Source organism: Pteropus medius, unplaced genomic scaffold, assembly GCF_902729225.1.
Source record: "Pteropus medius unplaced genomic scaffold, Ma_sr-lr_union100, whole genome shotgun sequence".
Taxonomy (NCBI): Eukaryota; Metazoa; Chordata; class Mammalia; order Chiroptera; family Pteropodidae; genus Pteropus; species Pteropus medius.
The window spans coordinates 1,037,059-1,050,381 of record NW_024352787.1 but is presented as its reverse complement, the minus strand read 5'-3'; the positions used below and the strand labels follow the sequence as shown (position 1 = coordinate 1,050,381).

Below are 13,323 nucleotides of genomic sequence, written 5' to 3'. Positions count from 1 at the left end.
GCTTATTATTACAAGAAAATATACTCTAAGACAACAAAATATTCCTGTAAAAATTTAGGACTATGTTTAATATGATTAAAAAAATTATATACATGAGCTTGAATGAAAGCCTAACAGATGTTCATTTTTATGCTACTAAATCAAAATTGTAACTGAAAAGCAATTTAGGGATAAAATCAGTAATATACATTCTTGAGCTTAATTTAATGATCAATCCACTTCATAGTAACTTGTACAAGGCAATTTATGGTCACTGTTGCTAAATATTACTAGGTTCAAATTTTTTAAATAACTTAATTTAAATCAATTTCTGGTTGGGTGAGAAACATATGAAGGACTATACACAGAAGAAAGAGCTACTCAGAGGCCTATTTTGAGTCTTCTTAAAATTTTCCAGATTTTTAAAGATAATCCCAATAACATCTGAAAAACGCTTTGATAATATTTCCCCCTCATAATTACCTTATAAGATAGGTAAAGCAAATATTAACCTTATCTCTTTTTTTGTGTTGTTTTTATATTGGTAAAACATACATAAAATGAAATTTATCATTTTAATTATTTTTAAATATATTCAGTGGCATTAAGAACATTCACAATGTTGTACTCCCATCACCACTATTTCCAGATCTTTTTTACAATCCCAAGCAGAAATTCTGTATCCATGAAATAAAAACTCCTCATTCTCCCCTCCCCTCACCCTCTGGTAACCATTATTCTACTTGATGCCTCTAAGAATTTGACTATTCTAGGTACCTCATATAAGTAGAATCGCACAATGTATTTCCTTTTGCGTCTGGCTTATTTCATTTTGCATAATGTCTTCAAGGTCCATGTTTAAGCATGTATTAGAACTTTATTACTTTTAATAGCTAAATAATAATATATGTACTGTAAAAAATATATATATATATTTCAAAGTTTATTCAGGTGATTCTAATGTGCAGCCATGTTGAGAACCATTGCATTACAGCAACAGAAATAATACAGAAGTTATACTATATTCCGACAGAAAGTGGTAATATGGATAAATAACTGAAAGACCTTCACAAGAACTTTGTGAAGCCAAGGTGAACAATGGTATTAATTACATCATTATGAAGCAAAGCTGTCAGTATTCAAGAAGTGAATTATTGTGCTTAAATTGGCTAACCAAGTATTTAGCAAAGTGGCAGGTTGTACACCATAATTTGCACTAACACTCCAAAATCCACAGACAAGACCCAGCACAAGCATTTTCAATGAGATAAGCCCATCAATCTTGAAAATCAGAGTTCTGCTCTTCCCAGGAGCAAAAACCCAAGAGAAATTTCCTACTTGGTTTAACCACCACTATAAAAGTAATTCATAGATTCAGTTAGAGCTAAAAGAGCTTGGACCATCCAGTTTTCAAACTGACACAGGTTTTAGAAAATGTTAAAAAGGTATAATAATCATTAAAAAATAGATTTGTTTTTAATTCTCTTGAAATTATAAATTGCATTTCCATGAGTAAAATTAGTGAAACTGAAGAGATGTGCTTAATACTGCAATTGCTTTATTATAATCTGCTTTGCTGAAAATATCAATAAATAAAATTAGAAACTTACTTGTTAATGAAATATTAATGATAAATAGTATATCTTACAAATTTAGAGGCTTTGAGGGACTAAGAATAGCAGAAAGAAAAGGCAAATCAAGAAAAAAAATCTGCCTTCTCTCTCTCAAAGGCCAAAGAAGCAGAGCTCACCTGGAAGTCATCCTTGACTGCTTGGAGGTCATACACGAAAAATCTCTGACAGTGTGGCAGGAGGAGGGCCAGCAAAAGAGACAGGGCACTGGGGACCAGTAAAAGACTTTTAGACAGAGGTGCCTTGTCTGGAGGGAGAAAGGAAAACACTTTTAGAATGATTGTTTCTAAGATTTAAAAGGCAAGTGAATTCACTTTTAAAAATTAGAATGAAAACTAACTTCACAAACTCTAAAATTTAATCCTCATTAACATATATTTCAAAATATATACCTGCAGAAGTAAGTTACCAAAGAGCATTGGAAAACAAGTGGAATTCACTGGCAGAGGCTTCACTGTCAGTTGGCTCTTATATGAGACCAAACCATGTTTACAGCGATTAACTTCCATAGAATACCTTTCAGAAAATAGTCACCAAAGTGTGACAAAATAGAAGAGTATATTTTCTATCAAATCGACCAGTTAGTTTCTGAGCATGCAGAGGATTAAAAATATATATATATGAGTAAAACTGCTAACACTGCAGACTGCAGTGGCCTACTGAGATTTTCTACCATGAGTATGTCTGGAGCCCAAGTCCATTTTCCATTTAGAGCCTTGTCTAAATCTTATGCAGCCATCAAATTACAGCTCAATTTCCACTTCCTTCCATGTGTCTCAGTGAAGCATTTTATTTATTTATTATTTTTTTAATTTTTAAAAAATTTTTATTCAATTTATTGGGGTGATATTAATAAAATTATATGTTTCGAGTGTACAATTCAATAATCATCATCTGTATATTGCATTGTGTGTTCACCACCCAAAATCAAATCTCCTTCCATTACCATATATTTGACCCCCTTTACCCTTATTTTTTTATTTTTCAATTACATTGACATGCAATATTACATTAGTTTCAGGTGTACAGCACAGTGGTTAGACATTTATATAACTTACAAAGTGACTCCCCCCATAAGTCTAGTATCCACTTGGCACCATGCACAGTTATTACAGTATTACTGACCATATCAATGAAGCATTTTAGCCTGAGAGGCCTTTCCCCAACTCTGCACCCTTGTTTCCAGGCGTTAACTTTAATATCCAGGGTTTTGTACCTGTTTTGCCATCCTGACTACATTAAAGATTCCTAAAGGGAGGCCACCTGCCTTCTCTGCTCTATATTGGCAATAAAGCCTAGCATAGCCTCCTGCACCTATGAAACATTCAGATCATCAACAGGCAAGACCACAGAAAAGTATCACCGATGAGAACATTCTCAGATTGTGTGAAGTACAGTCTAATCATATTCATAAGAAATTCCCTGGTAGTGAATTTACTAGTTACAGTTGGTAATGTGGTTACTGCACTTGTTTAAGTATATAAAAATAGACCAACTGTTTCCTCTCTGGTCTTGCAACATCTAAATTGGAACCAATAGTAAAGTGGTTGCACAATGTCTTCATGACTGAGATACAATCAAGGCTCCAGGGAATCTAAAAGCTAACAGAGCTCCCCATTCTCCAGATAAGAGAGCTCCCCATTGCCTCAAGAAGTACAGGAGATATAATGAGTATACCTCAAAAATCTAGCAGAGCACCGTGGCTGTGAGCTTAACCCATCTAAATTCTATCTTGAGTAATTTAACCTTCAGTTTTCCTCACCTGTAAAATGAAGATAGGAAAAGCTACCTCAAATGTGTTATGAGAAGTAAATGAAATAAAGAATAAATATAGGGAAAACTACTCATACCACTGTAATGACACCATTCAGGAGAATGGGGTTCTTGGTTAAAGGCAAGCTCCTTTATTATTCTGACAGGACCAAAGATGGAGCAGGGGGGATGTAGGTACACTTTGAAGGGGCAGCTAGGATCATGTTTCCTTCTTCAACCTGGGCTTCTACCTATTTTTGTAAAATGAGTTCCATCATTCCTGCCTCTTCCAGGCCAACTCAACATTACTGGAAAAAATCACACAACTGAGCTGTAAGATTTCACTGTAGGTTCATGGTCTCAAATCTCAAACTGACACTCTCCACTGACCAGCAATTCGACTGCTTTTCTCTCTAAGTCTGCTCTTCACCTTCTTATTTGATACCATCTGCTTGCTACTCTCTCCTCAAACCTTCTTGCTCCACACTCCCAACTTGGCTTACATGTCACCAACTGAATAAACAAATGACTTGCTTTAGTATTCTCAATCATTCTCTTAAAGTAATAAGCACCTACTATTGACCACGCATTATCATAGGCCCTGGGGTACAGCAGTAAATGACTGAAAAAGTCCCTCCTTTTGTAGTATTTACAGTCTAAACAAGAGAGAAAAGAAAATATATAAAGCAAGGTAAATATGTATTATGTCAGATGCAAATAAATGCTTTAGGAAAATTGAGCAGGGTAAAAAGTATGGTCATGTCATCCACCATGGATTTCCTGGTCTCTTTTAAGATACATGATAGAACTGCCACCACCCATCCCCATCTGTAACTGGACTTAGGAATAGCAATATGACTTGCTTTGGCCATGTCAATGTGTTAGATGCTATCTCCAGGCAAATACGTGAAGAGCCACTCAATGGGCTTTCCCCCCACCAATACTCAAGGTGGTGGCTGTGCTATCAGGCAGATCCTGGAGTTAAAGACAATGTGGAGGAGACTTCTCAGGTGACCTGCAATGGAGGGATACTGTCAGTGAGAAACAAACCTTGTCATTTTAGGCCCCTGATATTTTGGAGTTTTTTGCTACTACGACATAACTTAGCTTATCCTGGTTTGGTAGAAAACACTGGTAGCAGGGAAAGAGGGGTGCCATTTTACATAGAGTGGTTAGAAGGCCCTTCTAACAAAGTGAGATTTAAGCAAAGACCTGAGGAAGTGGGCCTTGCAGATATCTGAGGGAACAGTATTCCTAGCAGAGGAAAGAGCAAGTACAACAGCTTTGAGACAGGTACACGCTCAACATGATTAAGAAACAGTAAGGCTGCCAAGACAGCTAAAAGTAGAATAAGCACAAGGCAGACAGGTAGAACATGAGGGCAAAGAGGTATGGGAGCAAAGAGTGTAGAACCGCCTAGGCCACTATAAGGACTTTAACCTTTCCTCTGAGAGTGATGGGATGCTTTTGAGAGGTTTCAGTAGGGGTATCACATGACCAGATGTTTTCAAAGGATTGGTTTGGTTGCTAAATTGAGAAGGGATCACATGAAGGCAAGTGTAGAAGAAGGGAGACAAGTAAGGAGGCTATCATGATAATCCAAGCAAGAGGTGATGATGCCCTGGGCCAGGGTGGTTTAGGTGGGGGTGCTGAAAGTGGTCAGAATTGGGAGATGTTTTGAAAGTACAGTGAGTAGGATTTGCTAACTGACTGTGTATAGAATATGGGCAAATAGAGAAGTCAAGGATGACTCTAAAATTTTGGTTTTGAGCAACTGGAAGAACTATTGCCAATTACTAAGATGCAAAATTCTGTCACCCTTTCCCTTATCATGCCTATAAGATCTGAGCCCATCCCAAACCCCCAACTCTTACTCTTACCCCTGCCAGGACCCTGCCCTCTACACCAGTGCTATTCAAAGTAACCAGTCCATAAGCTGCTGCCAGTCCACAGCAAGGTAAGGAGTTTGTGCCAGAATGCAAACCAACACACTGTATCTTTCATGGAGGAAATCCTGCTATGAAAAAATATCTGAACTGAACATGTGCTCTGCTCAAATGTCACTTTATTTGTGAATACCCCATACAAAACTCTACCCTTTTTGTTCTGGTTTATTTTTTTTTTTTCACAGCACTTATCAACAACTGACTTATTAAATAGTGATTCATAAAATCTATGATTCAAACTGATTGTACGATATACTATTATTTTAGTTGTCACTAAAAAAGAAACACTGACAAATATAATTCTAAGACATCATCAACTATAAGGTACACCCCAATTTTAGAAACACTAGGGGAAATGCAATTTAGAATCAAGAAATATATTTCCTTGTATATCTTCCCATTCTCAGTCTCCACTAGAATACAAACTTTTTGAAGGCAGCAACTTTGTCTAGTACGTTTATTGCTACAGTATTCCCCATGCCTATAACTGGATATGGCCTGTTATAAAGGAAGTCAATAAGGGTTTATTTAATGAAAGGCGATTGATGTATAAGAGGTGCTCGATAAATAGTAGTGGAAGAAACCAAAGTGTCCATCAATGGGTAAATGAATAAACAAAATGTGATATATTCATACAGAGGAATATTTATTCACTCTTAAAAAGGAAGGAAGTTATGACACATGCTACAACATGAATAAAACTTGTGGACATTATGCTGAGTAAAATAAACCAGACACAAACAGATAAATACTGTATGTGTACACCTATATGAAGTACCTAAGTAGTCATATCATAGAGACAGAAAGTAGAATAGTGGCTGTCAGGGGCTGGGGGACGGAGAAATGAGTTGTTTAATGGGTATAGAGATGCACAACAATGTGACTATACTTAATGCCACTACAGTATACACTTAAAAATGATTAAGATGGTAAAATTTATGTTGGGTATATTTTACAACAGTTAAAAATAAAGACTAAGAATAAAATACTTAATGAATTAATAACTGACCCTATTTATAAAACCATTTTAATCATTCCCAGGACTAAACAAACTCCTAAAAATATAGATTTGATAACTTAAATCAGGTAATTCCACTTTTAAGTCCTCCTCTTAAGATGAGCAAATTTCAGATCCCAAAAGCCTATGTGAAAACTGAAAGAATTGAAAAGAGAAACATAAATCCGTAACTACAGTGGGAGACTTCAGCACTCCTCTTTCAGTAATCAATAATACAAGACAGAAAATCAGTGTTATGGAGTGAAGTGTGTCTCCCCAGAATTCATGTGCGGAAACATTAATTCCCAATGTGATTGTGTTTGGATATAGGGCTTTTAAAAAGGTATTTAAGGTTAAATGAGGTCATAGGTGGGACCCTAATGGAATCTGTCTTATAAGAAGAGGAAGAGACTCCAGGGATACGCACACACAGAGGAAAGACCATGTGAATATGCAGGGAGAAAACAGCTATCTATAACCCAAGGAGAGAGGCCTCAATAAAAAACAAACTTGCCAATACCTTGATTTTGAACTTCCAGCCTCCAGACCTGCGAGAAAATAAGTTTCTGTTGATTAAGCGATTCAGTCTGCGGTATGTTGTTATGGCAATCAGTAAGAATATAGAAGACGTGAAAAACAATATCAATCAATTTGAACTGACTGACATTTATAGAACAGTCTACTCAACAGTGGCAATTTACACATTTTTTCAAGTGCAAATGGAATATTCCCCAAAGGCAGACAACAGTCTGAGCTGTAAAACACACCTCAATAAATTTAAAGAAATTAAAATCATACCAAGTTATGTCCCTGACTATAACAGAATTAAACTAGAAATCAACAGAAGATGGATGGAAAATAGATTAAAAAGTAAAAGTATGACCAATCGAAATTTGTGGGCTGCAAATAAAGCAGTGCTTAGAGGAAAATTTATAGCATTAAGTGCTTATATAGGAAGAGAAAAGGTCTCAAATGACGATGTAGGCTACAAGTTTAAAAATTAAAGAGCAAATTAAACTCTAAGAAAGTAGACAGAAAGAAAGAATTAAGAGCAGAAATCAATGAACTAGAAAACCAAAATATAACAGAGAAACATCAATGAAACTAAAGCTGATTGAGATTAATAAAATTAATACACTTCTAGCAGGACTGATCAGGTGAAAAAGAGAAGACACAATTACCAGTATCAGGAATGAAGGAAGGAACATCACTACAGATCCCATAGACATTAACAGAATAATAAAGGTTGGCACAACATTGTGAAATGTACTTAATGCTATTGGACTGTACATTTAAAAATGGTTTCGATGGTTAATTTTATGTATGTACTTCTTAGCACAAATAATTTTTAAAAGGATAATAAAAGGATATTAGAAATATTTTGCCCATAAATTTGACAACTTAGGTGAAACACACAAATTCCTTGAAAGATACAATCTACCAAAGCTCACTCCAAAAGAAACAGATAACTTGAATAGTCCTATAGAAATGAAGAAATTGAATTCATAGTTAAAAGTCTCCCAACAAAGAAAACTACAGGCCTGATTGCTTCACTGGAGAATTCTACCAAGCATTTAAGGGAAAAAGAATACCATGTTTATACAAACTCTTCCACCATGTAGAATGGGAGAGAACACTCCCCAACTCATTTTGTGAGGCCAACATTACACTGATACCAAAACCAGACAAAGACGTTAAAAGAAAACAACAGATCAATATCTCTTAGTAACACAGATGCAAAACTCTCAACAAAATATTAGTAAATTGAATTGAACTAGACATAAAAAGGATAATACATCATGACCGAGGGAACTGTATATCAGGAATGCAAAGCAAATCAATGTAATTCATCATATCATCAGAGCAAAGAAAAATGTACCATATAACTCATTTCAGATCCTGCACAATCATCTACTTATTCTATGAAGTCAGTTTTTGTCAATTCATTAAGCAAAACTTGCTATTTACTGCTGTGTAGTTAGTTAATGACAGGCTACCTTTTTGATCTAATCTTACTATTAATACTATCCAACATTTACTGAACACTTACCAAGTGCAAAGTACCATACACGGCACTTTATGTGTACTACCTTGCTCCTGACACTTACACCTTAGGGCCTTTACACCTGCTACTTCCTCCACCCAAAATGTTCTTCTCACATCCAGCTTATCCTGATCATTCAGTTCTCATTTCAAACAGCATCTCAGAATGGTTTTCAATCATGACTTTATTGTTCTGGAGCACATCATCCTGTTTATTTCATAGCATTTTTCACCATTTAAAATTCTTCTGTTTACTTGTCTCCCTCATCAAAATGTAAACTCTGTGAAGTTAAGAGTCGCTGTTTGTCTTGCTCACTGCTATATTCCCATACCTAGAACAGCACCTGGCACATATTAGTGTTTCAGTAAGTACTGGTGAATGAATGAACTACATGAAGTGGACACCGCTCTCTCTAAATTTACACCTATGAGAAAACTGCAACTTAAAAGAGTTAAGTTACCTGTCCATGATCACAAAATGTCTTAGCCTGGGTTCCACTGAAAGTAAAAGGTGAGGAAAAGCCTTACAGACAGGTAGTTTACTTCGGAATGTGATCCCAGGGAGCAGAAGTGAAGGATACAAGCTGTGAAACAGGGAGGGAGAGTCTATACAGAGATTCATTAACATTTGGCCACCACTAGGAGCAACAGATATTTCTAACGAGTGCTTGGTCCTATGGGATTTTCTAAGAAGGCTTATGAATATATCTTAGAACTATCACCCAGGGAAGAAACAGAAAAGGATTGTTATCCATCATCCCTCAATAATCCAGAGTGGCCATAGAAAAAAGAAGCTCCATGGGAGGAACAGAGAAATAAGCTTTACCAAACTAGAGGAGTTTAAAACAAAAGAGACTGCAGAAAAAGAGAATAAGAGGTGAGGCTGAGCATACCGAAATGCTGTGCAAGAACAGGTGTCTGAAATAATGGCTAGGGAGTGGCAGAACCAAGTTCAAACCCTGAAAATCTGACCACAAATAAAATGGCTTCCTATGCTGCAATGCCATAGAACTGCGTGGTCCAAAGGGATTTTCACCTGAATGGTGGGTTGTAAGTGAAAGAAAGAAATATATAGTCACAAACAGCAATGATAGGCATCAAAGTGGTGCCCCGTGTAACAAAAATAAATGCAGTTATGAATGGAAATATAAAAAGACTGCAGTCTTGGGAGGGTGCAACACAGAGTGGTAGGTATTTATTAAATGCTGAACTGAACAGAAGCTTTAAAATATATATATATATATATATATATATATATATATATATATATATATATATATATATATATATATATATATATAAATTTGATCAAAAAAATAAATCTACATCTAGGAATTTAGCCCAAAGTAATCATCACGGATGTGCACAAAAATTTTGCTACAAAGGTGCTCATCACAGCATTGTTTATAATAGTGAAAAGACTGGAAACAACATGAATGTCCAATAGGAAAATGGATAGGAAAATGGGTAGGATAAATTATGTTCTATCTATAAAATAAAATATTTAATTTTAAGAAGTAGGTTGTAAACATATTTCATTTCTTGGAAAGATGTTCCTAAATAGTAAGTGCAAAATATTTCTAGTATATAATTAAATATTCTAGTAAATAAATAAGTAACATAATACTTTAAAAAAATAGAACATAAATACCTGGGTTTTTTTTAAAGCGTCTATTAAAATATTAACTAGTATCTCTGATCTGTTTATGGGAGATTTAAACTTTTTAATAAAAATCTATTTTAAGAATTAGAAAATATGATTTGTGTTTGACTAGTTAATAACTCTGTAAAAGGTTTCATTAAATCCTTATGCACTGACATAAGTTAAGGCAAGTCACCAGCAATCTTTTAGCCTGTGAGTAGAGCCAGGAAGTGGTTCATACATGAAGAACCCAAGCAGTGGTCAAATGGAAGGTTAAAAAAAATTTCTCTGCAACAGGTCATTCCACCTTAGAAAACAGGGATGTTACAAATTTTGACAATAACAGTGATGTATTAATCTAAAAGTAAAAACCCAAACATTTATGGCAAGGAGAACATAAAATACCAAAATTTAAGATGTTTACTTTTGGATCATTCACAAACTCTTTGATATAACCCAAATACACAGCCATCTCTGTGGCAATAAATAGCAATCAGGCTTTGGTGATTGTGTATTATCCTAAAATAATTATTACAGTATTTGTTGATTACTTTATGCCAGACACTGTGCTAAAAAAAGCACTTTCTGTGTAATACCATCTCAGTGAATGCTTACAGTAACCCTGAGGCAGCAATTAGTTATCTGCATGCTCTAGGTAAAAAATAGGCTAAGAAAGGTTAAATAATTTGCCCAAGTTACAGGCCAAGATTTCAACCCAGTTCTGCCTGACTCTAAAGAAAAAAATGTTTTTCTAATATATAACAAGGAAATATGGCATCTTTATATCATGGTCCAAGCTCTAAAGGGATTTTCACTGTTAAGTTTTTAGCACCTGACCTGTATCTTTTTGGTTCTTCAGTTAAATATAGAATTAACATATGACCCAGAGAACTGAAAAACAGATGTTCAAACAAACACCTGAATATTCATAGCAGCATTATCATAATACCAAAAAGTAGACACAACCCAAATATCCCCATCAACAGATAATGGATAAACAAAATGTGGTATATCCTTACAACAGAATATTATTCAGCCATAAAAAGAATGAAGTACTGATACATGCTATAATAAATTTGAACCTTGAAAACTATGCTAAGTGAAAGAAACTAGACACAAAAAGCCACATGTTGCATGATTCCATTTATATGAAATGTCCAGAATTTTCAAATCCACACACAAAGCAGATTAGTGGTTGGCAGGGAGGAGAGAATGGCTAATGACAGCTTAATAATGATACTAGGTTTCTTTTGGGGGTGATAAAAATGTTCTGGAATTAGACAGTGGTTGGTGATATTTGCACAACAATGTGAATGTACTAAAAGTCAATAATTGTATACTTTAAAATGGTTAATATGGTGAATTTTATGATACGTGAATTTTACCTGAATAAAAATATGCACCTTTTAGGTAATGAAGACACTAACCACAGGTCGTGCAAAGCTTGCCATGTGGGCTGTTACAGAATCATTGCAGCTGAAGACAGATGCAAGGGGTGGGGATGGAGGGGGAAGAAAAAGGCAGCTAACCTAGTAACTCTGCCCATCCCCACAAGTTAGCCATGTAAAAATACACTCATCAAAACCCCAATGTGGTTCACACCACTGAGAGGAGGGGCTGCCATATCCTATCATATTGGTCTTCCTATTTGTGACTACTTAACTATTTGATGAACTTCTCAGGGTTCTCACAAAAATGGGGTAATCTGGTGTCTTATGAAGTAAATTCTTAAAAGTTTTTTATCAGAAATGAGCTAAACCAAAAATAAGTGTGGAAGTCCATAAAAGTGCAGTTAACCCATGCATTGCAAGGGATACCTTCTGCTTCTACCATGATTTATTCTTCAGGCCTATGAGCTTCCTAGAAGAAAGCAATGAAACGGATCTTCAGTGACTAGGTAAGGGAGGAGCAAGTGCCTACTGGTGACCATCTCAACAACGACTTCCATAAAACTGTCCAGGAGTCAAAAGTCCCAAGTTTATTTTTCATTACACTCATTTCCCTACAATGTCCTTAGAAGTAAAATGTTGTAAGCCATCTATGAATCTGCTCCTATTCCTAATGCATTGGAGAGAATTCAATCAACATTGGGCGCCTGCTACACTGACAGCTCCTCTCACGGGTCACATTGGGCAGAATACCTGCCTCGTGAGGGCAGCCAATAAACACTTGTTATTAGACCTATGCTTGTAAAATTCATCAGGAAAATGACCAAAAGAAAAGGCTAAGAAGTTTCTAGAAAAGAATACACAAAAAAAGGCAAGGAGAAGGATGATAATTGCCCTCTAGATAAAAAATGTATTCTACATCTAAAATATTTACATAGTGTGAATTTAGGAAGGGGGGGGAGGAGAACGAGCAATTTAAAATTGAAAAAGGAAGTTCTAAAACAGAATCTAACACAAAGGTTTGCATGCCAGAGAAAATCTGCAAGTAATCAACAATGCATTAGGCATCTATATTTTTATTTTGGTCCTGCTGCTATGCTGGCACTACTAGAGTTTATCCTTCTTAGAAAGAGTTTATACAAACATTAAGTTTTTCATTAAGTGTAAAAAGGAGTACTTGTTAAAAGTGCTAATTAGATAAGAAATACAATTATAAATGAAATAATATTTTAAAATCCAAAATAAGAAAATTATGAATGCTACACATAAATATAGGATAAATTATTCAACAGTAGAAACAACTCTGAAAAAGTGAATCAGAAAGCTTGTACCACTATGATAAACTGTTAAGAGGGAAAAAAAAAGTAATTTTAAAATGAGAAAATATATGGTAATTGGCAAGAAAATGTGTTGTAAATTCAGTGGCCTAAGGTGGCCAGGCATGTATCAGAGAAACAGGGAAGTGGGTGGCAAAAAGTGCACGATCAGTAGATTTTCTGTCATCTGACAATTCAGCCCTGGTGTTGCCAGATGGCTACCTCGAGAGATAAGAAAAATCTAGATTTCTGTCTGAAATGCTCCAATTTTAAAATATTGGAAAGAAACTCTCCTCCCTGTCCCCCTGCCCTGACCAGCAACACACAGATTAAAAACAAAACACATCTGTGTGGCCTGCTGGTGTTCAAAGTCTGGCCTAAAGAATCATCTGTACTGAGGTAAATGTCTATCAGAGCAATGCTAATTTAAGAGAAGGCTAAGAGCTATAAAGGTCAACGTGGTGAAAGTGCTGTCAGCAACAGCTTCATGAGAAGCCAGGGATGGTTCTATATGTTCAAAGACCCAAAGAATCTTGAATCAACGCAGATAGGTTGACAAGCAAGGATACTATATCTACAAAGACATCCACTAGAACATCTGAGAAGATAAACAGGAGGAGTTATCTGCT

At 35.6% G+C, this 13,323-nt stretch overlaps 1 protein-coding gene across 3 annotated transcripts in view; it reads right to left on the bottom strand.

Annotated features, from left to right (window-relative positions):
- Positions 1 to 13,323, bottom strand: part of UBAC2 (UBA domain containing 2) — a 158,353-nt gene that overhangs the window by 130,815 nt on the left and 14,215 nt on the right. For all 3 annotated transcript variants that reach the window (XM_039849446.1, XM_039849445.1, XM_039849444.1), the window contains exon 2: positions 1,730 to 1,857. In XM_039849446.1, the coding sequence (XP_039705380.1) occupies positions 1,730 to 1,857 (128 nt within the window). The remainder of the gene's footprint in view (positions 1 to 1,729; positions 1,858 to 13,323) is intronic.